We start from the raw sequence: 27,556 nt of genomic DNA, 5'->3' as shown, positions 1-27,556 counted from the left end.
ATGCTAATTCTCTTGGATCTCTCCACAGCATTCCACACTGTGGATCATCAGCTCCTCCTCACTATGATCTGCTCCATCGGCCTCAAGGACACCGTTCTCTCCTGGTTCTCCTCCTATCTCTCTGACCACTCCTTCACTGTTTCTTTTGCTGGTTCCTCCTCCTCTCACCTTCCCCTTACTGTAGGGGTTCCTCAAGGATCAGTCCTAGGCCCCCTCCTCTTCTCTTTGTATACTGCCCCTACTGGACAAACAATCAGTAGATTTGGTTTCCAGTACCATCTCTATGCTGACGACACCCAATTATACACTTCTCCTCCTGATATCACGCCGTCCTTTTTAGAAAACACCAGTGATTGTCTTACCGCTGTCTCTAACATCATGTCCTCCCTCTATCTGAAACTGAACCTGTCAAAAACTGAACTCCTCATGTTCTCTCCCTCTACTAACCTACCTTTGCCTGACATTGCCATCTCCGTGTGCGGTTCCACCATTACTCCAAAGCAACATGTCCGCTGCCTTGGGGTCATACTTGATTCCGAGCTTTCATTCACCCCCCACATCCGATCACTGGCTCGCTCTTCTTATCTGCATCTCAAAAACATTTCTAGAATTCGCCCTTTTCTTACTTTCGACTCTGCAAAAACTCTTACTGTTTCACTTATTCATTCTCGTCTGGACTATTGTAACTCTCTACTAATCGGCCTCCCTCTTACCAAACTCTCCCCGCTCCAATCTGTCCTGAATGCTGCTGCCAGGATCATATTCCTCACCAACCGTTACACGGATGCCTCTACCTTGTGCCAGTCATTACACTGGCTACCCATCCACTCCAGAATCCAGTACAAAACTACTACCCTCATCCACAAAGCACTCCATGGCTCAGCACCACCCTACATCTCCTCTCTGGTCTCAGTCTACCACCCTACCCGTGCCCTCCGCTCTGCTAATGACCTGAGGTTAGCATTCTCAATAATCAGAACCTCCCACTCCCGTCTCCAAGACTTTACATGTGCTGCGCCGATTCTTTGGAATGCACTACCCAGGTTAAAACGATTAATCCCCAATCCCCACAGTTTTAAGCATGCCCTAAAAACGCATTTCTTCAGACTGGCCTACCACCTCGACGCATTAACCTAACTATCCCTGTGTGGCCCATTCACAAAAAAAAAAAAAACTTAAACCATAATCAGGTTCCTCGCATCATGTTCTCATACACTTTATACAGTTAATAGCCTCTGTGTCTGTACTGCTACATACTTAGGCAGTGAACTGGTTCATGCAGCTTTACATGAACACCCGAGCCTTACACTATGACTGGTCCGAATAATTAAAGCAATTGTTACCATCCGCCTCTCGTGTCTCCCCTTTTCCTAATAGTTTGTAAGCTTGCGAGCAGGGCCCTCACTCCTCTTGGTATCTATTTTGAACTGTGATTTCTGTTATGCTGTAATGTATTGTCTGTACATGTCCCCTCTATAATTTGTAAAGCGCTGCGGAATATGTTGGCGCTATATAAATAAAATTTCTATTATTATTATTTATTATTATAGTTCTAGCTCTGCTACATCTAGATGGCAGGCTACATTGTTGCATGATGTGACTCTACAGAATGCCATCCAGCAGAGACATTGAGCAGCGTCTGCTACCGCTGTTCAGTGTCCTGTGGTGAACTCCTATAACCTGTCTGACGTCTCCATGAGTGTGAGAAAGTTCTCATGCTCGTGGTGCCATCAGAAAGGTCCTGGAAGTTCACAGCCAATTAACTCACTTCACCTAACTGATGTCATAGCAAGCACCATCAGAAATTTTCCCAATCGGTGTCTCTGCTGGATGGTAGACTGTATGGTCACATCATGCAACAATGCAGCTTGCCATCCAAATGTAGCAGATCTAGACCCCTCGTGGGACAAATGGATTATTTTCTTCTCAGCAGACAGATGAGGAATATTGTTATTTGTTGTTTTAGTTCTCTTGCAGGGGACAGTGGCTTTACTGGAATGGGCGATGCAATAAGTATGGTTTAATCAAGATTTATTAACCCCTTTCTACCATTGGACGTACTATTCCGTCTATGTGACCCGGGCCCTAATTTCCATGGACGGAATAGTACGGGGGGGGGGGGGGCGAGGCTGGGTGTTAGCTGATTATCACAGATCACAGCTGACATCCGGTACTAAGTGCCAGGAGCAGTCACGGACCGCTCCCGGCATTTTAACCCCTGGAACACAGCGATCAAACAAGATCGCAGCATTCCGGTGGCATAGGGAAGCATTGCGCAGGGAGGGGGCTCCCTGCGTGCTTCCCTGAGACCCTCAGAACAACACGATGTGATTGCGTTGTTCCAAGAGTCTCCTCCGTTCTCCTCACCGCAGGCCCCTGGATCCAAGATGGCCGCGGGGTCCTTCCAGGTCCTGCAGGGAGGTGGCTTGTCAGTGCCTGCTGAGAGCAGGCGCCGGCAAGCCTCCTGCACTGCCTGTCAGATCGCTGATCTGACACAGTGCTCTGCAAAGTGTCAGATCAGCGATCTGACTTTTTACAGTGATGTCCCACCCTGGGACAATGTAGAAAAGTAAAAAAAAAATATTATACTGTGTAAAAATATATATTTTTTAAATTGCTAAATAAAGAAAAAAAAAAAAATATTGTTCCAATAAATACATTTCTTTATGTAAATAAAAAAATAATAAAAGTACACATATTTAGTATTGCCGCGTCCGTAACAACCCGACCTATAAAACTGTCCCACTAATTAACCCCTTCAGTGAACACTGTAAAAAAAAAAAAAAGGAAGCAAAAAATAAGCTTTATCATCATGCCGCCACACAAAAAGTGGAATAACAAGCAATCAAAAAGACGGGTATAAATAAACATGGTACCTCTGAAAACGTCATCTTGTCCTGCAAAAAATAAGCTGCCATACAGCATCATCAGCGAAAAAATGAAAAAGATGCAAAAATAATAATTTTTTATATAAAATAGTTTTTGTGTTATAAAAGCGCCAAAACATAAAAAAAATTATATAAATGAGGTATTGCTGTCATGGTACTGACACAAAGAAATTCATTAATTGCTGGTTTTTGTTCATTCTGCCTCACAAAAATCGGAATAAAAAGCGATCAAAAAATGTCATGTGCCCGAAAATGGTACCAATAAAAACGTCAACTCGTCCTGCAAAAAACAAGACCTCACATGACTCTGTGGACCAAAATATGGAAAATTATAGCTCTCAAAATGTGGTGGTGATGCAAAAACTATTTTTTGCAATAAAAAGCGTCTTTTAGTGTGTGACAGCTGCCAAACATAAAAACCCGCTATAAATAGTAAGTCAAACCTCCCTTTATCACCCCCTTAGTTAGCGAAAAATAATAAAATAAAAAATGTATTTATTTCCATTTTCCCATTAGGGTTAGGGCTAAAGTTAGGGTTAGGGTTGGGACTAAAGTTAGGGTTGGGGCTAAAGTTTGGGTTAGGGTTGGGGCTAGAGTTGGGGTTAGGGTTTGGATTATGTTTACGGTTATGGTTAGGGTTGGGATTAGGGTTGGAATTAGGGTTAGGGGTGTGGTTAGGGTTAGGGTTGGGATTAGGGTTAGGGGTGTGTTGGGGTTAGGGGTGTGTTGGGGTTAGGGGTGTGGTTAGGGTAGAGTTGGGATTAGAGTTAGGGGTGTGTTCGGGTTAGGGGTGTGGTTAGGGTTGGGATTAGGTTTAGGGGTGTGTTGGGGTTAGGGTTAGAGTTAGAATTGGGGGTTTCCACTATTTAGGCACATAATGGGCTCTCCAAACGTGACATGGCATCCGATCTCAATTCCAGCCAATTGCATTGAAAAAGTAAAACGGTGCTCTTTCCCTTCCGAGCGCTGCGGTAGTTTACCCCTACATATGGGGTATCAGCGTACTCAGGAGGACAAATTGGACAGCAACTTTTGTTGTCCAATTTCTCCTGTTACCCTTGTGAAAATAAAAATTTGGGGGCTAAAAAATCATTTTTGTGGGAAAAAAATGATTTTTTATTTTCACGGCTCTCCGTTATAAACTTTAGTGAAACACTTGGGAGGTCAAAGTTCTCACAACACATCTAGATAAGTTCCTTGGGGGTCTAGTTTCCAATATGGGGTCACTTGTGGGGGGTTTCTACTGTTTAGGTACATCAGGGTGGCTCTGCAAGCGCAACATGACGCCCACAGACCATTCCATCAAAGTCTGCATTCCAAAATGTCACTACTTTCCTTCTGAGCCCCGACGTGTGCCCAAACAGGAGTTTCCTCCCACATATGGGGTATCAGCGTTCTCAGGACAAATTGGACAACAACTTTTGGGGTCCAATTTCTCCTGTTACCCTTGGAAAAATACAAAACTGGGGGCTAAAAAAATCATTTTTGTGAAAAAAATATGATTTTTTATTTTTACAGCTTTACATTATAAACTTCTGTGAAGCACTTGGGGGTTCAAAGTGCTCACCACACATCTAGATAAGGGGGTCTACTTTCCAAAATGGTGTCACTTGGGGGGTTTCCACTGTTCAGGCACATTAAGGACTCTCCAAACGCGACATGACATCCTATCTGAATTCCAGCCAATTTTGCACTGAAAAGTCAAATGGCACTCCTTCCCTTCCGAGCTCTACCATGCACCCAAACAGTGGTTTATCCCCACATATGGGGTATCGGTGTACTCAGGACAAATTTTTCAACAACTTTTGGGGTCCAATTTCACCTGTTACCCTTGGTAAAATAAAACAAATTGGATCTGAAATAATTTGTTTTGTGAAAAAAAGTTAAATGTTCTTTTTTTTTTAAACATTCCAAAAATTCCTGTGAAGCACCTAAAGGGTTAATAAACTTCTTAAATGTGGTTTTGAGCACCTTGAGGGGTGCAGTTTTTAGAATGGTGTCACTTTTGGGCATTTTCTATCATATAGACCCCTCAAAGTTACTTCAAATGTGATGTGGTCCCTAAAAAAATGGTGTTGTAAAAATGAGAAATCGCTGGTCAACTTTTAACCCTTATAACTTCCTAACTAAAAAAAAATGTGGTTCCAAAATTGTGGTGATATAAAGCAGACATTTGGGAAATGTTACTTATTAAGTATTTTGTGTAACATATCTCTGTAATTTAAGGGCATGAAAATTCAAATTTGGAAAATTGCGAAATTTTCAAAATTTTTGCCAAATTTCCATTTTTTTCGCAAATAAACGAAAGTAATATCAAAGAAATGTTACCACTATCATGAAGTACAACATGTCACGAGAAAACAATGTCAGAATCACTGAGATCTGTTGAAGTGTTCCAGAGTTATAACCTCATAAAGGGACAGTGGTCAGAATTGTAAAAATTGGCACGGTCATGAACATGCAAACCACCTTTGGGGGTAAAGGGGTTAAAGGAGTCTGTGTCATTCTTTCAATTAAAGGACTTTATTCTGTGTGTGTGTTTATAAAATATGACTATGGAGTTAGTAATGGGGGCGTCTTGATGTCACCTGACAATACAAAGGTGACATCAACCCCCCCAACTATTACCCCACTTGCCACCACTTAAGGGCAAGTGGGAATGGGAAAAGCAAGGCTAATCGCCAGAATTGGTCAATCTTATAGATGTGCCCTTTTCTGGGGTGCCTGAGAGCTGATGTTTTTACCCTGGGAGGTGTGCAATATCCATGGCCCCTTTCTAGGCTATTAATATCAGCCCCAAGCTGTCTGCCTAACCTTTGCTGGTTATTAATTATTGCCAGTAAAGGGTAAGTATGCAGTTGTGAGCTGACAATAATAGCCTGGGAAGCTCCATAGGTATTACACCCTACCCAGGCTATAAACATCAATCCCCAGCTGTCGGTTTTCCCTGTGTTGGTTAACAAAATTACACTGGAGCCCACGCCATTTTTTTCAGAAAAATAATCTTTTAATAAATACATGTACAGTAAGCTGCACATGCACTGTACTAATTGTATATGTACTGATATCTTTATATCTATCTATTCTATGTGCATATATTGTGTGAATTCTATCTATTCTTTCCTGTTGGGTCCCACTGTGATTTTACTGTATGCGGCACATGAATTGCCAGCTTTTCAAAGGACATCGGTGTGTAAAAATCGAACAACACTTGCATGGTCTGAGTGCTGTGCGATTTTTATTCTTTTTCTCACACCCATTGACTTCTATTGCGGGATGCAATCCAATTTCCGATTACAATTGCATCATGCTGCAATTTTTTTCCCAGTCCGATCGTGATCCGATCCCAGCTGGAAAAAAACGCAGATGAACACACAATGATAGAATAACATTGGTCCGAATGCAATCCGATTTTTAATCGGATTGCATTCATCCAATTTCATCGCAAGTGAGAATAAGGCCGGCGTCACACTCAGCGTAGGGAAATACTTTCCGTATTTTACGGCCGTAATACGCAGTAATTGTCCCAAAACACTGTTCCGTATTCAATGCGAGGATGAGATTTTTACGCACAAATCTATCCGTGTGTCATCCGTATGGCTTCCGTATGGCTTCCGTGCGGCGATTTTTTCTCGCAGGCTTGCAAAATCGACATATCATGAATCCATCGGATCAAATATTCTTAAAAACATATATACAGTTATATATATATATATATATGTCAGTGAGACACATATATATACTGTATATATTTATATTTAATTCAGCTCTAGATAGCAGAAAAATTCAATTGCCGGCTTTTCCTATCTCCTTCACAAACCCGACAGGATATGAGACATGGTTTACGTACAGTAAACCATCTCATATCCCTTCTTTTATTACATATTCCTCTTTACTAATGTAAGAAGTGTATTTGTGTCATATTTGGGTTTCTAGCTATTAAATTAAAGGGTTAAATCCCGGAAAAAAATGGCGTGGGCTCCCTCGCAATTTTCTCCGCCAGAGTGGGAAGGCCAGTGACTGAGGGCAGGTATTAATAGCCTAGAGAGGGACCATGGTTATAGGACCCCGCCTGGCTAAAAACATCTGCCCCCAGCCACCCCAGAAAAGGCACATCTGTAAGATGCGCATATTCTGGCACTTAGCCTCTCTCTTCCCACTCCCGTGTAGCGGTGGGATATGGGGTAATGAAGGGTTAATGTCACCTTGCTATTGTAAGGTGACAATAAGCCAGGTTAATAACGGAGAGACGTCAATTATGACACCTATCCATTATTAATCCAATAGTACGAAATGGTTAATAAAACACACACACATTATTAAAAAGTATTTTAATGAAATAAAGACACATGGTGTTTTAATATTTTATTACACTCTTAATCCACCTGAAGACCCTTGTCACCTGAAATAAAGTTTAAAAAAAACAAACAACAATACCTTCCGTCGTTACAGTCTTGTCCCACGCTGTAAATCCATCTGAAGGGGTTAAATCATATTACACCCAGGAGCTCTGCTAATGCAGCTGTAAAACTTGGTGAATGAATGGAATGCAGGGGAATGTACTGTAGTTACCTCGAGTCGCGGTGCTGCGCCCTCTGCTGGATGAACTCATATGAACTCGAGCGTGGGAAAATAATATTCAGAAAAGTTCCCAGGCTCGAGTTCATATGAGTTCATCCAGCGGAGGGCGCTGAAGGCAGATATTAATAGCCTAGAGAGGGACCATGGTTATTGCCCCCCCCCCCCCCCCGGCTAAAAACATCTGCCCCCAGCCTCCCAGAAAAGGCACATCTGTAAGATGCTCCTATTCTGGCACTTAGCCACTCTCTTCCCACTCCCCTGTAGTGGTGGGATATGGGGTAATAAGGGGTTAATGTCACCTTGCTATTGTAAGGTGACATTAAGCCAGGTTAATAATCGAGAGGCGTCAATTATGACACCTATCCATTATTAATCCAATAGAATGAAATGGTTAATAAAACACACACACATTATTAAAAAGCTCCCAAATTTTGCACACACAAACTACTAATATTATTAGTGAGAGATATATAAAAATATAACGGATATGAAATGGTTTACTGTATGTAAACCATGTCTTATATCCTGTTGGGTTTAATAAGGAGATAGCAAAAGCCGGCAATTGAATTACCGGCTTTTATGCTATCTAGTTCTGTACTAAATAAAAATATATATATATATATATATATATGTGTGTGTGTCAATGACATATATAGATATATACCTATTCTATGTGTAGACATTAATTTTATCTATTCTATTCTATTCTGTCAGTGTGATTTTACTGCACACCGCGCTGAATTGCCGGCTTTTCTATAGAACACCGCTGCGTATTTCTCGCAAGTCACACTGATGGTCCGTGTGTAATCCGTATTTTTCTCGCCCCCCATAGACTTTCATTGGCGGATTTTTGGAGGAATAAGCTGGCAATCGCAGCATGCTGCAATTTTCTCAGCCCGTAAAATACGGCCGAGAAATATACGGCTGATGGAAGCTGCCCCATAGAGAATCATTGGTCCGTGTGCAATGCGATGTTGTTGCGCCTCTCCCTCTTCTCTAGTGTGACGCCGGCCTCAGTAAGTCAAAACCAGGAGTGGGTGACGTGTTTCTATTATACTTTTTCCCCTGATCGTTACATTCCTGGCTTTGGCTTACAAATACTGATGTAAAATACTGACCAAATACTGATAGTGTGAATAAGGCCTAAGAGTAAAAAGTGAAAAGGAAACAAAATAGTTTCATAAATATAGCATGTGGTTACAAAAAAAAACATAATGTAAATAAGTAATGAAACAATCATAAAAATAGACTGATACAGAACATTGTGAGCAAAACTGCAGAGATGTGGTCTGTAACACTTATAATGACACATACAGCTCCCAGGTTGGACTCAGCCCTTTACAATCCATGTATGATATATACAGTATGAATATGGTAAGGTAACGTCAGTTCTGTATGCATGCGATACCTCAGGGTTTTAGTCATTCAGAATCTGGTTCCCCTTTACAGTTCCCAAAAAATGTGTCATTTCTCATTGTCACACAAGTGTTCCAAAATTACACTGATTTTTTTGGAAAAGTAAATTAACACTAGGTGGTTTTTTACTTTTATTAGTTTCATGCATCTCATTTTTATAGCCAATAGAAACCTGTTGAGCCATTGCGGTGAGCTTAGCCTCTTACTTTCTCTGAGCACAGAAAGTATCTACACCTGCAGCGCCTTCACAAGGGTCCTTTTATTTTTTTCACTTGGGATATTGAAGCCCTGCAAATAGACAGGTGGTACTGGTGACATCGCTAATACATGCCAGAGTACATTGGTTCCATAGATGTCGCTCTGGATCCACGATAGCCAAGTCCTGTTATTAGACAGAGAAAAAGTCATCCATATACCTTATGTATCATCTCCCTAAATAAGATTACTCAAAATTTCCAAAGGATTATTTTTTTCCAGGCAAACAACAAGGAACATTGAATGTTTTTATTTTCAGATCCAGACCAAAGTGAAACACTGTAAAGATGCAGCTATGGTTGCAGGTACGTACAATGCTGGCAGCCTGCCGACAAGCTGTGGTTATTTTACTGTCATATCCAGTGAATGTAAAACCTCAGAATTTCTGCAGAAGTCAATGGGCCTTGGTTCCTACAGCAACCATCAGAGCTCATTACTCTAGAGCAGACCTGGGCACAGTGCGGCCCGCGGACCACATCCGGCCCTCTGGCTGTTCCAGTCCAGCCCATGGAACAAGACAGCTGAAGGGCTGAAACAGTGGCACAGGGGCCACACTGTGCCCTCCCCCACCCGCCGTCCATCCGCCCCCACCGCTCGCTGTCACCGCTCTCCACATCCTCGGAATGCAGACAGCAGTGAATACATTGGTGGAGGACGGGGCCGCCAGGTCCATCTTCCACCATCAGCGTGTGAGCCAGCAGTCACAATTCCATCATTTTATCACATCAGTTGTGCACTGCGGAGAGTCAGCGCACCAGAAAGAGCAGAGTTAGAGCACCGGGGGATGGGAGTGAGGTATTTGTTACTGTTTTTTTTTTATGTGTATGGAATATTTGTATGTATATAAGTGGCTGTGTGGGGCTCATATAACACTGATCTTAGTGCCATGTAATATGTAATATAAAATTGCTAAACACGTGAGACATTTACATGGGGACCCTAGAATTAGTAGAAGGATCGCTAATTTTTAAAATTATGCCATTACCTAATAATTTGGGAGCATTTTTAGTTATAAAAGACTAGATGGTGGCCCGATTCTAACGCATCAGGTATTCTAGAATATGTATGTATGTATGTATATAGCAGCCACATAGTATATAGCACAGGCCACGTAGTATATAGGAGCCATGTAGTATATAGCAGACAAATACTACGTGGCCTGTGCTATATACTATGTGGCTGCTATATACACTCACCGGCCACTTTATTAGGTACACCTGTCCAACTTCTTGTTAACACTTAATTTCTAATCAGCCAATCACATGGCGGCAACTCAGTGCATTTAGGCATGTAGACATGGTCAAGACAATCTCCTGCAGTTCAAACCGAGCATCAGTATGGGGAAGAAAGGTGATTTGAGTGCCTTTGAATGTGGCATGGTTGTTGGTGCCAGAAGGGCTGGTCTGAGTATTTCAGAAACTGCTGATCTACTGGGATTTTTACGCACAACCATCTCTAGGGTTTACAGAGAATGGTCCGAAAAAGAAAAAAAATCCAGTGAGCGGCAGTTCTGTGGGCGGAAATGCCTTGTTGATGCCAGAGGTCAGAGGAGAATGGGCAGACTGGTTCGAGCTGATAGAAAGGCAACAGTGACTCAAATCGCCACCCGTTACAACCAAGGTAGGCCTAAGAGCATCTCTGAACGCACAGTGCGTCGAACTTTGAGGCAGATGGGCTACAGCAGCAGAAGACCACACCGGGTACCACTCCTTTCAGCTAAGAACAGGAAACTGAGGCTACAATTTGTACAAGCTCATCGAAATTGGACAGTAGAAGATTGGAAAAACGTTGCTTGGTCTGATGAGTTTCGATTTCTGCTGCGACATTCGGATGGTAGGGTCAGAATTTGGCGTAAACAACATGAAAGCATGGATCCATCCTGCCTTGTATGGAGCATCTTTGGGATGTGCAGCCGACAAATCTGCGGCAACTGTGTGATGCCATCATGTCAATATGGACCAAAATCTCTGAGAAATGCTTCCAGCACCTTGTTGAATCTATGCCACGAAGAATTGAGGCAGTTCTGAAGGCAACAGGGGGTCCAACCCGTTACTAGCATGGTGTACCTAATAAAGTGGCCGGTGAGTGTACATACATACATATTGTAGAATACCCGATGCGTTAGTACAGGCCACGCAGTATATAACAGTGGCCACACAGTATACACTGTGTTCCAAATTATTATGCAAATAATATTTCCTCATATTTTCTCTAAATTACCTATCTGAATTGCAGTCATTGTTATTTTCCAGTCATCTACTATTCTAGTATAATTGCAATGTTTTGGAACAAACTGACTATGAAAACAGTATATTTAAAAAAAAAAAATAAACACTCAAAATGCATGTTCCAAATTATTATGCACAGCAGAGATTTCAACCTTTTTTTTAATTTGAACAAAAAAATGGTCAATTGTGAAGTTATAAGCATTATCAGCTTATTACAAAATGAAATCAAACAGTTTTCAAGTGAAAACTTTATTCTGGGTGATGTTACATTTGCACATAGTATTATTGAAATCTAAACTTGCTAATTTATTCAAGTGAAAAACAGAAAATCAATGTGGATAGGCAGTAACATAGAGGCCTCTATGTTACTGCCTATCCATCACAGGCTGCTAACATTACTATCATTCTCCCCAGCCCCTTGACACTACAGGGATAACATCCTCGTTACCAAAAGAGCCACTCACAAATCCTGGATTAAGTGCAACTTTAGAGTAAGACCCGGGAGGGTCGAAACGTCAAATCACTGAGTCGCTTGTACTGCCTACTATTTGATCTGTGACATTCATTTTCTGTTTTTCACTTGAATAAATTAGCAAGTTTCAAAAAATCCTTTTGTTTCTAAGATATTCCACACAGGGAGTGCGGTGGATTTCAATAATACTGATACTAGACCTTACGGTCTGTCTCACCAGCACCCCGATCTAAATTTAGAGTGCAGGCCAAATTATATTTACATTTGCACATAGGACCCCTTGTTCGAAAGAAGCTTCTGAACTCTCTCGTCCATTGAATTTGTCAGTTTTTGGATGGTTTCTGCTTCAATTGTTTTGCATGTGGACAGAATACCCTCCCAGAGCTGTTGCTTAGATGTGAACTGCCTCCCGCCATCATAGACACTCCTTTTGATGATGCTCCAGAGGTTCTCAATGGGGTTGAGGTCAGGGGAAGATGGTGGCCACACCATAAGTTTGTCCTCTTTTATGCCCATAGCAGCCAGAGATGCAGATGCGTTTTTTGCAGCATGAGACGGTGCATTATCATGCATGAAAATGATCTTGCTGTGGAAAGCACGGTTCTTCCTCTTGAACCATGGCAGGAAGTGTTGTTTTAGAAACTCCACATATATTATGGAGTTCATCTTTACCCCTTCAGGGGCCGACAATCTCTCTCCCCATGATTCCAGCCCAAAACATTACTCCACCTCCTCCTTGTTGGCGCCTTAGCCGTGTTTTCATGGGGTGTCCATCAACCAGCCATCCTCCACTCCATCCATCTGGACCATCGAGCGTTGCATGACAGTTGGTATACGTGAATCCCCATGAGTTTCTCTACCCACCTTTTTTACTCCTCATTTTTACCCTTCAACCAAACGGCCCGACCGCTTTATCTGAAATAAAAAACTGACCACAATGGTATTTGGATAAGTTGGCCACAGCAGCCGTTTATTAACACATAATAACAAACAGTTTATTTATTAAACATTAACCACGGGGAGGGTGGTCCTCGAAGCCCCAAAATGTAATAAACTTGGCCTCCAGACCATAAAAACTTGTCTTCCATAACCGTAAAACTTGGCCTCCAGGTCACGTCTTGCCTCTAGCCGCTACGCTCCAGCTCAGAGACGCCCATAGACTCACCCGGCCAATTTCCTCCAAAATTACCCATATATCCTAATTATCACCTCCATGTGATCTTTTTGTTCCATTCCAAATTTGTTCACCCACGGGGGAGTCCAGGACCTTAGAGATCCCCCCCCCCCTCCGATCCACCATTTCCATCACCACCAACCTCGAGGACCTCCCCCCCCACGCCTTGCTGCCGCGACAAAACAACAGAAAACATAACGCAATAATTCGAGCAATACAACGATAATAACCCCTTTTTCTTAACGACCTTGAAATCACCTATGAACGTTTCCAAAGCAACCAACAAAAAAGGGAGGGTGGGTGGGAGCTTGTTTCTAGTACGGTGGGGGACCTAAAATGGTTGCCCCACTGAGATGGCCGTTGCCCCTTATACTGCCCGCCCTTACTCCGCCTCTTCTCCCCATTCCCCCTCCCCCTAGCCATACATCATTCCCCTGATTCAAATTTATTAACCCTTCCCCACCCAAAATTCCCTCAACCCAATGCTTTCTCATGTATTATCACTTAACCCTGTCATGGCGTCCTCCCTTTGAAGGCCTGCGGCCCAGTACGGCCTTACTTGACAGTTGGTATACGTGAATCCCCATGAGTTTCTCTACCCACCTTTTTTACTCCTCATTTTTACCCTTCAACCAAACGGCCCGACCGCTTTATCTGAAATAAAAAACTGACCACAATGGTATTTGGATAAGTTGGCCACAGCAGCCGTTTATTAACACATAATAACAAACAGTTTATTTATTAAACATTAACCACGGGGAGGGTGGTCCTCGAAGCCCCAAAATGTAATAAACTTGGCCTCCAGACCATAAAAACTTGTCTTCCATAACCGTAAAACTTGGCCTCCAGGTCACGTCTTGCCTCTAGCCGCTACGCTCCAGCTCAGAGACGCCCATAGACTCACCCGGCCAATTTCCTCCAAAATTACCCATATATCCTAATTATCACCTCCATGTGATCTTTTTGTTCCATTCCAAATTTGTTCACCCACGGGGGAGTCCAGGACCTTAGAGATCCCCCCCCCCCTCCGATCCACCATTTCCATCACCACCAACCTCGAGGACCTCCCCCCCCACGCCACCAGCATAAATGTTCTGACCCCTCAAACATTTATGTCACGCCATACCAAAATACCTTTCTCAATGCCCTCTTGAATCGCCAGACACCACAAATCTAGACCTATCGCATTTAAATGGACCCCATCTTTCCTCCAGTATTCCCCTTGCCCAGACTCCAGATCCTTATGCCGAACCACAAGTGCCCCATTTCTCACCATAAAACGTGAAATCGCTCTGTTTAACTTAATCCTCGCCTTGTTCACACCATGAACAGATCTTGCCTCGCGCCAAACCTTCCTGGGCACAATGTCCGACCAAACAACCAACAAACGTGGAAACATAGACCAAAGCCGTAACATGTCAAACTTGATATCCTTAATTAGTTCCCTACAGGGACGTTTGCCCAAGTCATTGCCCCCCAAATGAACCACCAACAAGTCTGGCACCCGATCCAATCGAACAAATCTGTGGAATTCCGACAGCAATTGCTTCCACATCATACCCCTGTTTCCGATCCACCTCAGGGTTCCACGCGATCGGGGCACTCCCAGTTGTCTCCCGTCCGGCCGAACGTCGGCCCTCAATGCCGCCCAGAATACAAATGAATGACCCATGATCCAAATAAGCAATTGCCTCGGCTCTGAAAATAGAAAAGGAAACATCAACACCGTATAACTGAAAAGGAAAACTGCGGTCAATTAGATCAATCCGTTACAACAAAGACGGGCGAATGTAAGAACGAAATCTTACTGATTCCCACCGACCGATCCTCTGAACCATTTCATCTCCTAGACCCCTCCTGGCAGCCTCCGTTGCCGCCCCAATCCGGAATGAATGCCCACTAAAATTCTTCGCTGAAATGCCCCCTTTTTCCAAACAACGTCTAAATACAGTCAAAAATTGAAAACGGGAGAGAAATGACCCATCCTTATGCACTAACAATGGGCAATCCCCCGAACCTGGACCAGACAGGAACTCCCTCAAACATTTTACCGGGCAAACTGGAGAGCCGTTTACCTCAAAAAGAACCACTCGACAACCTTTACCTGCAGTATCCGTTTTGGAAGAACGCAAAATTATCACTAGCCTGTCCCCAAACATGTCCACATCCTGCCTCAGTATACCACCTTTCTTACACTTGGAAGGACTAACCAATTCACCTAACCGAAACGCACCAAAAAATGCTAGAGAAAATGCTAATCTAAACAAAATTACTTCCCCCATATCCGAACACACAGCCTCTAACTGATTTTCCAGATTTAATAAAACTTCATATGACACCGGCCGCCTACCGTCTGACACCTTCCAGCCTTTACGACAGCCTTTTACCACCTGCCGGACCAGAAACGATTTTGTCAAATCCTGCAACCCTCTAAGTTTAAAGCCAAAAGCCAAGCCTGATAACGAATTATTGATTTTTGACACTGACCAACCTGACTCCCAGATATGACCGATAAATAAAATCAATTTGCTTTCGTCCTCTAAATCCGCACCCATCTGATTTTTCCACCGGACCCAAGAATCCCAGGCCCTCGTATAGTGCGACCAAGTTCCAGCCGACAGCGATCTGGCCAACAAGTCTCTCACTGCCCCAGCGGAAGATTCCAAAGCTCCTCTGAACAAACCTTCCCCGTGGGTTCCACTTGAGGTGCCAACTCCCGAACACGATCCCACTGCGAAGAAGAAAGAGCTTCAAGAATTTGTTATATTTCAAAACCCCAAGCTCCGCCGTGACCCACAAATTAAAATTCAAACCAGCCCAAACCAATTGTTGTAAAACTCGCAGAAGAGAGTGTTTTGATGATGACAACGAATTAATAGCCTCCATGGCCCCAACTGAGCCGCAACAAAAACATATTTTCTTGTCTCGAACATTGCCTCCCCATAGTGTCAAAGCTACCACGATAGGAAAAACTTTGCGTAGTGTAATATCAGCCACTAAACCGTTCTCTTTCCACGTTTTTGGCCACTCGGCCACTAACCATTCGTTCCGAAAAAACAAAGAAAAACCCGATTCGTCCGCTGAACCGACCAAAATGCCGAGAAACTCCGCCGACACCACCGGCGCAATCCAGAGTGACTTTCCATTGTATGAATCCAGAAAAAATTCCCAAACTTTCAAATCATCCTTCAGATCCCTTCTAAGCCGTATGAAATGATTTGGCGCCCTAATCCCAACCGTGGCCAATGAAAGTCTACGACAAAAGGCTCTTCCCATTGGCATGATCCGACATGCGAAGTTCAGTTTACCAAGCAACGACTGGACCTCACGAAGTGTTACCTTCTTCAAGCTACCCACACGCTTCACCTCCAATCTCATGTTCACCAGTTTGTCCTCAGGCAATCTACACTCCATTGCCACCGTGTCGATTTCAATACCCAGAAAACTCAAAGATGTAACAGGCCCAACCATTTTTTCCGCTGCCAACGGAACGCCAAATTTTTTAGCCACCCCTTCCATCGAGTGAAGTAAAACCTAACAATCCGAAGAAAAGGCCGACCCAACAAACAAGAAATCATCCAGATAATGAACACAAGAACCGAGTCCTGTCACGTCCTTAACTACCCATTCTAAAAACGTACTAAATGCTTCGAAATAGGCGCATGACAATGAACACCCCATCGGTAAACAACGATCCACAAAAAATCCCTCGTCCCAAAAACAACCAAGCAAATGCATACTGTCCGGATGAACTGGTAGCAGTCTAAACGCTGCCTCAATGTCCGTCTTTGCCAACATGGCCCCTTGTCCACATTTTCTAACCCATGACATTGCCGAATCAAAAGAAGTATATAACACAGAACACAATTGGGGGTCAATTCCATCGTTTACCGAAGAGCCCTTCGGAAATGAGAGGTGATGAATCAACCTGAACTTGTTAGGCTCCTTTTTTGGTACAACCCCCAATGGCGACACTCTCAGGTTAACCATGGGGGCTGTGTCAAACGGCCCAGCCATTCTACCTAAAGCCACTTCTTTTTGCAATTTTTCAGTGACCACTTCTGGGAATTCCCTGGCTGATTTCAAATTCCTGGTTGATAACCTCACCTCCATGTCAACAAAAGGGATCTTGAATCCCTCCCGAAAACCATCACGCAACAATTTTGCAGCCTCTTTGTCAGGGTATTTATTTAGGAAGTGCTCCATCTCTTCCAGCCGAACCGGTGTCACCCCTTTTTTCAAAACCCTCAGATCCCTTCTCTTTTCCTCCCTTAAAGCACTTCGACACCCCATGATTACCTCCGCAGGCGGAACACTCGTGTTTGAATTTGCACTTGGCGCCGAACCTGCATGCACCGTCATTGTATGAGAAGCACAGTCCTTTCTGTACTGCCACCGAGTGCCCTGACTGCCCTGAACCCCCGGTGCCCCCAAGAAACGATTGTGAACCCGAACCCCCTTTTCCAGGGGCCGTCACTCTCATCCATAGAGCTATGTCTTTATGTTCCCATCTAATGTTTGGACGAACTGCTTTCCTCTGGCGGAATTGTTCATCATATCTCAACCATCCTTGTCCCCCGTATACTCTATATGCCTCCCCTATGGTATCCATATAGCAGAATAGGGGCGAACAATTTTCTGGCGCTTTTTCCCCAATCACACTAGCCAATATAGCGAAAGCCTGTAACCAATTATTGAATGTGCGGGGTATCAAACGAAAACGTCTCCTCTCCTCGTCTTCCTTTTTATACTCATCCCGTCTGACCCTGTCTAAATTAAAACGTTCGAGTGGGAGAAGTGAGAATATCTCCACGTATTCCCCCTTCCAAATCCTATCCCTTACTTCCTGCTTTAAATGTGTTCCCAGAGGCCCCTCAAAACAGACATACACTTCACATTTTGCAGCATCCCCTAAACGCACTGCTTCATCTTTATCTTTGCCCCCGTTATCAACCGCCGTGGATACCTGACCCGTTATTGCGTTGCCCGAAGCCGCCTCGTCCCCAGCCGCCGCAGTAACCCCCGTTACCTCGCTCTGTACCACAGGACGTGACTCCAGACTTCTTTCTCCATCCCCTATACCCCTTCTATTACTTAACCAAGCCGCCGAGGGAGATAACGTACCCTGTGCACTCCCCGCCTCCCATAACCGCACTAAATCTTTAAGACTTTGTAATAAAACACCAGAGCCGCCACTAGCCCCCCCAACAGATAATTCCTCCCCCCTTGCATTCACATTTGAGGCTAGTGCAGGTAAGTAAAAAGAAGTGCAGTCTCGCTCACCTGGCTGCCTGGGTGCTGTGTTCCCAGCAGCCGCCAATCCGGCGTCCTGACGCGATCTCTCTGGGCGCGTGCTTCCTCCATCCTCGTGCTGTCCCATGGAAGTTGATGCAGTGTGCAGCCAGCCTGACTCGACCGCTGCGTCCCCAGTGTCCATACGTCCCACATGTCCTGGTTCAAATCCATCTGATGATCCTCTTCTTCTAAATGAATGGCCTAATCCATGCTCCCCCCTCCTCTCCCCCTCCCCAGTGGCAAGAGATTCCCTCCCTCCTACTACACAGCGATCTCCTCCATGCCTGCAGTCAGCTTCGCCCCCCCTCCCCCTCCCCCTCCCAGCTGCAGCACAGGGACGTCCAGCTCTGCTCTCTGTAGCAGCAGCAGCCGATGAGCAGGAGGAGACTCCCCACTGCCACTCACCAGCCGCCCTGCGTGCTGATGCTCGCCCCGCCGACTCCTCACTGCTGCTGGATGAATGCCGAGCCTGGGGCCGAACCGAAGGGGCCCCAGCCGTTCCTGACCCCGGATCCCTGGCTCCTTCTGCTGCTGGTGAGTGCTCGCGTTGCCGGCTTCCCCCCTGCGCTGAAGGCACCTGACTAGCAGGCCCTCGTGTGCTCTTCAGTACCTCTCTGCCCCGCCGAGCCGAGCCCGTTCCTGGTTGGGCAGCGGCCGCTCCTGCTCCTGGATCCACGCTTCCTCCAGACGCCATCGCTGCAGGGGAGGCCGACACCTCCCCCTGTTGCAGGCCCCGCCGGTGTTGCGGATTCCTCCCAGCCGCAGGTTTACGCGCCGGCTGCCGACGCTTCGTGACCGCGGCCGGAGGGTCCCTAGAGGGGCTCCTTATACGGCGCCGGGCCCTGGGGGTAGCCTCAGGGCTGAGGCGCTCCGGAGGCCTAGACCTCCGAGTCCGACGCCCTGCACTTAAACCTTGGGGTTGGTCGGCTCCCTCATCAGGCAGCAGGCCCTGAATGGATGCCTGCAGCCATCCCGCACCTCTGGTTCCCGCAGCCGCTCTCAATTGCTGCAAAATCGCCTCAATCTCCATAACTAAAATCAGCTCTGAGCTTGTTTCTAGTACGGAGGGGGACCTAAAATGGTTGCCCCACTGAGATGGCCGTTGCCCCTTATACTGCCCGCCCTTACTCCGCCTCTTCTCCCCATTCCCCCTCCCCCTAGCCATACATCATTCCCCTGATTCAAATTTATTAACCCTTCCCCACCCAAAATTCCCTCAACCCAATGCTTTCTCATGTATTATCACTTAACCCTGTCATGGCGTCCTCCCTTTGAAGGCCTGCGGCCCAGTACGGCCTTACTCAGCACTCATCGGTGAACAAAACAGTTTGGAAGTCAGTCTTCATGTATCGTTTGGCCCACTGGAGCCGTTTCTGCTTGTGTGCAGTGGATAGAGGTGGTCGACAGGATGGCTTACGCACAGCTGCAAACCTCTGAAGGACCCTGCATCTTGTTGTTCTGGGGACGTTGGAGGCACCAGCAGCTTCAAAAACTTGTCTGCTGCTATGACAAGGCATTTTTGCAGCTGCTCTTTTAACCTTATGCAATTGCCTGTTGGAAAGAGTCCCCAATTTTTCCTTATCAGCACGCACACGTGTGCTGGGAATCAGCTACATACTTCTTGATTGTGCGATGATCACGATGAAGTGTCTTGGCAATGTTGATTGTAGTCATGCCTTGACCTAAATACTCCACAATTTGTTGCTTCTCAGCAGCCGACACATCCTTTTTCTTTCCCATTTTGGCAAAAAATGTAGGCTGCTCAATAATGTGGTACAGCCTTCTTAAGTAGTCTTGCCTTTATTTGGACACACCTGCCAAACTAATTTGCACAGGTATCTGCAATTGCTTTCAGTGATATAAAGAGCCCTGACACACATCACCATCAATGAGTTTAAATGACAAACAAAAAAATTCTAACCTTATCACTCCTAAACTCTATGTGCATAATAATTTGGAACACAGTGTATAACACAGCCCAAACAGTATATTATTATTATTTATTTATATAGCACCATTAATTCCATGGTGCTGTACATGAGAAGGGGTTACATCAAAATACAAATATCACTTACAGTAAACAAAACTAACAACGACAAACTGGTACAGAGGGAAGAGGAAGAGGACCCTGCCCTTGCGAGCTTACATTCTACAGGATTATGGGGAAGGAGACAGTAGGTCGAGGGTTGCAGTAGCTCCAATGGTGTTGAGGTGGCCGTGTGGTCTTTACAGGCTGTAAGGTTCTTTGAAGAGATGGGTTTTCAGGTTTCTTTTGAAGGATCCAAAAGTATATAACACTGGCCACATATTATATAGCACGGCCCACGCAGTATATAACACTGCCCATGTAGTATATAGCAGCCACACGGTATATAACACAGCCCACGTAGTATATAGCAGTGTGGGCACCATATCCCTGTTAAAAAAAATAATTAAAATAAAAAATAGTTATATACTCACCCGCCGGGATCCAGCGAAGCTCTGACGATGCGCGCGCGGCTGCCGCCATCTTCCGTTCCCAGGATGCATTGCGAAATTACCCAGATTACTTAGCGATAGCTGCGCGTGCCTCGGCGGACTACGGAAGGTGAGAATAGCAGGTTTTTTGTTTTTTTTTATTATTTTTAACATTACATCTTTTTACTATTGATGCTGCATAGGCAGCATCAATAGTAAAAAGTTGGGGACACACAGGGTTAATAGCAGCGTTAACGGAGTGCGTTACCCGCGGCATAATGCGGTCCGTTACCGCTGGCATTAACCCTGTGTGAGCGGTGACTGGAGGGGAGTATGGAGTGGGTGCCCAGCGCTGACTGCAGGGGAGTAGGGAGGGACTAATCGGACTGTGCCCGTCGCTGATTGGTCGCGGCAGCCATGACAGGCAGCTGGCGAGACCAATCAGCGACGCGGGATTTCCGTTACAGAAGTTGCCGACAGAAAGACGGAAGTACCCCTTAGACAATTATATATATAGATCTGCAAAAATAATTTATAACCTATTCATTAACTTTTCCACTAGGTGGCATCATAACACTTTTCTAATACTGAACATTTGTAATGAAGTGGAATTAACTCCTTTTCATGGCTTCTTCTAGATTTCTGATGTTTTATCTATCACCTTTTGTGCTATTAAGGCTGTGGTCACACTAGCAGTATTTGGTCAGTATTTCTCATCAGTATTAGTAAGCCAAAACCAGGAGTGGGTGATAAATGCAGATGTGGTGCATATGTTTCTATTATACTTATCTTCTGATTTTTCCTCTCCTGATTTTTATAAATACTGATGTAAAATACTGACCAAATACTGAAGGTGGGAACGTGGCCTTGATAGTACTACTCAGTTGTGAAATGTGATATTGCGGTGAATCCGTTTCCCAGACATTTGGAAAGCCTGATAAATGCAGTGAAATTCAATGTATTTTTTTTTTTACAAACTTTACATGATATTTTCTAGACCAATTATACAAGCAAAATATTACTTTACTGGAAAAAGCTCGACTAGAATGGGAGACAGAGCATGTTAACACCTGCGAGGTACGTGCTCTCCTTTGTACACTGCTATTGTGCCTGGATTACCATGGATGTGTCATACAACAATTATGTATTGTGGATTTCAGGCATTTGAACAACAGGAGAAAGACCGGATCAGTATAATGCGCAGCTCCCTGTGGGTTCATTCCAACCAGTTTTCCATGCAATGTGTGAAGGATGACGAGGTAACAGTGGCACAATGTTCTTCCAGCCCACAGGCTCATATACAAGCAGCAACTGTTCTCCGGGGAGCAGCTCCAATCCAACTGTCTTGTGGATTTATTGAGAGGCTTATGTCATTCATTCAGCTAGAGAAGGTTGTGAGCTGAGCGAATATTCTAGGATTGCTTCTTGGTTAATAAATGTGATAAGACCAGATATTTAAAAGGGGTTGTCCAGAATTAGAAAAACATCTTTCAGAAACAACACCACCCCTGATCATGGAATTTGTTTGGTATTGCATCTCCGCTTTATTCACATCGATAGGACAGTGTTAGAATACCAGGCACAATCCAAGGTGAGGAACGGTGATGTTTCTGAAAGAAAGCAGCCATGATTTTCTAATTTAAAGAGAATCTGCCAGCAGATTTGTGCTATGTAATCTGACAGCAGCATGATGTAGGGACTGAGAGATTGATTCCAGTGATGTATCACTTAGTTTACTGGGAGCAGCAGTTATGATATAATCACAGTTTTCTCTTCTGTAGATCTAGCAGTTGTTGAGCTGTGTATACTCCCATCCACACATCAGCTTTCTGCGTACATTATATAGTGACAGAGAGCTGCTAATCAGTGCTGGGTGGTGTTTGGACTAGGAGGCATGAGGCCAGTTGTCCTACAGTGATAAAACACTGATTGTATTGAAACAGCAAAACACAGCCTAGTAAGTGACACATGGCTGTGAACAGGCGCTCTTCCACTACATCATAGTGATCTCAGATTACATAGCAAAAACCTGCTGACAGATTCCCTTTAAAAGGAACCTGTTAGTTGATGCATGCTGCCCAATCCACCTGTATGATCTGAGCCGTTGAGTTTTGACCCACCTGTCTGACTAGCCTATAGCACGGTCTCCGGAGGTTATGAAAGTATGTTAGTCTCTGAAACACTGGAGCGTTTCACAGTCAATTACACATGGCTGAGGTGATACAGCCAGTGTCTGATACATGCTGCCCCCTTTAAGTGCTTTTGCTGAATAATATTTACAGCATGTTAATTTGATATACTATAAATGTCTTATTTATGCTCATCTGACCCTAGGGCTTATATCATTTGGTTAAGTGAGTTCTACAGGTTTGGTGACATGCCTGGGGACAGCACCAGATCCTTAGCCGCCTTATCGCAATGTAGACAGATATATGAAATCATGGCAGAAAAACAATAAATGATCAAAGAAAACTCCATAGGAACCATCTGTAGCCTGAAGGAATAAAGTGACGACCAGCCTATACATTCCTCTATTTCAATTAGATGCCTCCATCTTCTATCCCTTACATTCCCTCCAAGAAGACTGGGGTTACGGTGCATTTAACCGACATTCTGATCGTTACAGTCCATTGACTGCTGTCATTGTAGATGCTGGAAGTTGTCAGGCAGAGCCTGGAACAATGTGATGTGGAAGCCGAACTGAATTCCTTCATTCAAGACAAAACCACAGGGCGGATCCCACCTGGTAATTATATTAACCTTTACTGATATGGCGCCAACATATTCCATAGCATAGTAACCATACAAAATTAGCACGGACACGGCCTATTACAGAACAGAAATACTGCAACCTGCATTTTGAAATTGTTCCAGAAAAAGAAGTTTATTCCTTCTGGTAGCACGTGGGTTTCAGTCATAGGGACGATGCCGGCACAGGTTTAGTCACCGCTGTGTGTATATGGAGCGGCCGCTGTAACCATGCCCTCAGCACTGACTGACAGCTGGTCCTAATGCTGAGCTGCTGTCAGTCAGTGCCGGGGGGGCGTGGTTACAGTCTGCAGTCTCTATGCACAGAGCCGTTTTAAATATTTCAAATAAAGGTTAATTTTTTAGGTCTATGGTTTATTTTTGGTGTATAACAATAGTAAGACCTCTCCATTTCTTATGAAGGTTTTTGTGGCTTATCCTATGTGTCCTCAGATTGGCCTCTGTCTATAAACCTCCAGTGATAAAAAGAAGCTTATCAGGCTATTAGGAAAAAGTCACTCACATACTGAAGCATACAGATACTTTAACTATTTCAACAATAGATTTTTATTAAAGAATTATTCAAATAACAAACAGGTACATTGCAGTGATCAAAAGAAAACAAACATTTTGTTGGGTGGAGTACAAGTGGAGGGGGTAACGGAACTGATGGGAAGGAGTAGAGGGTAAAGGAGGGGGAACAGGAGTCCGAGGGGGGGGGGGTTAGTCGAGTCTAAATTTAATATATAGAGATTAGGATGAATCTGGGGAGTCAGGAGCACGTAAACAAAGTGAAGGTGTGGTGGAGGGAGTGTGCTTGGCATATTCTGCCCAAGGAAGCAACATTTTCTCAAATTTACAGACTTTATTCATAAGTATGGCAGATAATGTTTCATTGATCATATACCAAGAAAGGCGTCTCTTGACTTTTGACAAATCTAGACCTGATTTTTTTCCAGGCCAATACTATAGTTCGCTTGGCCGCTAGGGATATAAATAAGATTAGAATTTGGGTGTGTTTAGGGATGGTAGGGGTACGTTTGTTAAGTAATGCCTCCAAAGTGGTTTTTTTTTTTTTTTTTTTAATTTATCACCAGGTCAAAGGGGGATAGTTTTTGTTCTTATTTTATTCCTGCTTCTAACCTGAACGTAAAAATTATTGGCCATGCTAAATGATAAAAGGCTAATATCTCTTGAACCGTTTGACGGATTTAAAAAAAACAACAAAAAAAACGGCTTACTCAGGCAAGCATCGGGAATAAAATAGGAGCAGCTGTACTTTGTACTGGTGACAGATCCTCTTTTATATTTAAACTACAAAATTGTATTTCCGCAAAACCCATCTTTCCTGTATTATCCATCTTCAGGCCCTGTGTTATATGAGAGTTATAATAGTGAGATTATTCCAGGAACTGGCAATGGACTTAACCCACATAGCAACAGCAATAAAATGAGAAAAAGGTAATATTTTTATTATATTATTATTACACTTTAAGTTTATAGCGTTAAGTTATAGAATGCCTTAACCCCTTAAAGGGAATGTATTCATTTAGTCTTTATTTTTTATTTTCAAAATCCATTTTTTGTATATTTTTCACTGCATAGTACAAAGGACAAAACAACTTTTTTACTACCTATCAGTATAATTAAATATCAAATTTACATATTTTTTTAAATGATTTTATTGTTTTGCACCATTTTAAAACAAAACTATTTTATTTGAGAATACCGTAATTAATTTTTTGCTTCGTTTCATTCAAAGACCCATAACGTCTTTAATTTTGTGGGTGGACACTAGTTTTTTGCCAAATATCTTGTTGTTCTCATTGGTGACTAATCAACTTTCTTATACAGTATTTCTTACAGAGGGAATTAACAAAAAAAAACAACTATTTTGTCTTTTTTGTCTTTGGGTTTTCCAATTTTCTACAGTGTTTACTTTTTGGGATAAAAAATGCAATTGTTTTATAGCATGTTTATTATGCTGTTTTCCATACAAACAGCACATAGATGTTTAAAGGGAATCTGACGGCTGATACATGTAGCCCAATCCACGGCAGTATGTGTCAGACAAGACAGTGTCCGCATGATATCAGTCATATATGTTTAACTCTGATAAGCGTTTCAGGAAAAAAGATCGTTTAATGCTCACGGGGATAAATCCGCACGGGAGGTTAGTTGGACAGGTGGTTCCCTAATGGCTTCTCCCTGCCCGCTGTCCTGGAGTGACAGGTCTCTCTCCCTGCATGTGTGTGTACAATGACTGTTGAGTTCCTATCCCAGAAGACATGAATCTCTGGCAGTGGTGGTAGGAGTGGGCCGATGTTGCGGGGGCTGGGAGGAGGGTGTGTACTGTGCCGGGAATCAGGCTTTTATGAAATGTTGAGAGCCCCCACACTTCCCATCCTTTTCACTGCAGTGGACTTTGGGAAAATGGCTGCCAGAGGTGGCGAATGCCTCTGGTGACCCATTTTCCAGAAGTACACAGCAGTGAAAAGGATAGAAAATGTGGGGACTCCCGACATTTTGTAAAAGCCCAGGTCACGCTGTAGCCTTGCACTGTCGAATACTCCCTCCTCCAAGCCCAAGGCCCACAGCATCGCCCCACTCCTGCCTCCTCCACATCCTGCTTCCTGCAGCATAGACCCTGCCTCTTGGGACCCTGCTCTACTGCAGCCACCCCCCTGGTAAGCTACATTCTGATTATAAGATTATATTATAAGATCCCATTTTACCCCCAAATTTTGGGAGAAAAGTGTGTCTTATAATACAAAAAATACGGTATATACAGTGTGAAAAGTATTGATTATATAATATAATCCATAGTATATAGCATTGTTATAGGTAATGTTGGTAATGTATAATGTAGGATGTGATGATGTAAGGTATTATAATAATGTTTAGTGATGTAATGCATGATAGAGATAGTGCTTGCACAAAATGTAGGTGAAAGGTTACGTCTGACCAGCAACAGACTGCAGGGTCAGAGAGAGAGAGTTAATGTTGGCACTAGCCCACAGGGGGAGTGCTTAGTGATACGGAAAGGACTATATTTCATGGTTAGAGCCAGATAGGAGTTTGAGTCTGAAGAAGTAATAAGGGGTGATCAACAGCATAAGGTGACATATGGACAGGGATAGTGAGATCCTGAAGAGAATTACTGACAAGACAGAGTGGCCTTCCACCTTAAAGGGGTCCTTGGATAGGACGAAGTGCCATGAAAAACCCAAGAGCTGGCTAGGGCTGAAGGTAATTGACCTAAAGAGGACTGAGAGCCTGGGACTAGTAGGGGTCCCAAGATGTAGATCCAAGGTGACCATAGTATTAGGACGCGGAACCTCTCAGTGAGTAGAGAGAAACTCACTTATCAGGACTGTGACCTGGAAACTGAGTTGTGGAGAAGTAGGGCAAAAAAAGTGTTGCAGCGGCCCTGGAGTACACTGCGGTGGAAGGAAACGATGTATGTGAAAATACATTACATTGTGAAGGAAACGTGCTATCCCTTGTACATAACCCTTATCAATTTCAGTAAAGTCCCCATGTTTGAACTGAAGTCTACTTTATTAATCTGTGCAATTTGTGGTCCTGGCCAGCCAATACCATTGGCTAAACCAACACAGCAAAACCTATCTTTTCCTGTAAAGTGCCAGGGCGTTATGAAGCAGCAGTTTGACCATGGCTACCACTCTCTTGGTCACTTTACATGTGTGTAGACAGAGACCTATCACTCAAGATCAGGTGTGGGGAAGCTGCCAGGGACCTGCCTCTCCTATTAGTTTCCTATGTATCTCAGTCGCCAGTGACTACTAAACTATACTTTTCTCTGATAACCACAGCGTTTCAGAGTTAAATATGCATATGTGGCTGAAATCATGCAACTAATGTCTGATGCAAGCTGCATATGGATTCAAAGAACAACGCCAGTAAATACAGAAAAAGTGCTCAATGAAACCGCAGCTGATCAAAAATGTTAAAAAAGCTCTCGGAAAACTACTGAAAGCTACTAAAACAGATGTTTCAAGGAAAAAAAAACACTTGCAAT

At 43.8% G+C, this 27,556-nt stretch overlaps 2 protein-coding genes across 2 annotated transcripts in view; one reads left to right on the top strand and one right to left on the bottom strand.

The window, feature by feature from the left end:
* Positions 1 to 27,556, top strand: part of PSTPIP1 (proline-serine-threonine phosphatase interacting protein 1) — a 137,982-nt gene that overhangs the window by 90,722 nt on the left and 19,704 nt on the right. Inside the window, exons 8-12 of the mRNA XM_077264244.1 lie at positions 9,400 to 9,445; positions 21,764 to 21,843; positions 21,927 to 22,025; positions 23,416 to 23,512; positions 24,882 to 24,975. Of these exons, the coding sequence (XP_077120359.1) occupies positions 9,400 to 9,445; positions 21,764 to 21,843; positions 21,927 to 22,025; positions 23,416 to 23,512; positions 24,882 to 24,975 (416 nt within the window). The remainder of the gene's footprint in view (positions 1 to 9,399; positions 9,446 to 21,763; positions 21,844 to 21,926; positions 22,026 to 23,415; positions 23,513 to 24,881; positions 24,976 to 27,556) is intronic.
* On the bottom strand, positions 14,638 to 18,531 carry LOC143775742 (uncharacterized). The gene is made up of 2 exons (XM_077264246.1): positions 18,298 to 18,531; positions 14,638 to 15,745 (listed from the first exon to the last, which is right to left on the bottom strand). The coding sequence occupies exons 1-2, from the start codon at positions 18,449 to 18,451 to the stop codon at positions 14,784 to 14,786; spliced, it is 1,116 nt and encodes a 371-aa protein (XP_077120361.1). The 5' UTR covers positions 18,452 to 18,531; the 3' UTR covers positions 14,638 to 14,783.

This window comes from Ranitomeya variabilis, chromosome 5 (assembly GCF_051348905.1).
Source record: "Ranitomeya variabilis isolate aRanVar5 chromosome 5, aRanVar5.hap1, whole genome shotgun sequence".
NCBI lineage: Eukaryota > Metazoa > Chordata > Amphibia > Anura > Dendrobatidae > Ranitomeya > Ranitomeya variabilis.
The sequence above is the reverse complement of the archived record's forward strand: the minus strand, read 5'-3'. Positions and strand labels throughout refer to the sequence as shown.

What these genes read in the sequence shown, in the direction of transcription:
- LOC143775742 (XM_077264246.1), bottom strand. Translation starts at nt 18,451, where the DNA reads ATGGACACTGGGGACGCAGCGGTCGAGTCAGGCTGGCTGCACACTGCA. An exon ending in CACAGCACCCAGGCAGCCAG is followed by an intron (nt 15,746 to 18,297) that starts GTGAGCGAGACT and finishes TCTTCTTCGCAG; the next exon opens with TGGGATCGTGTTCGGGAGTT.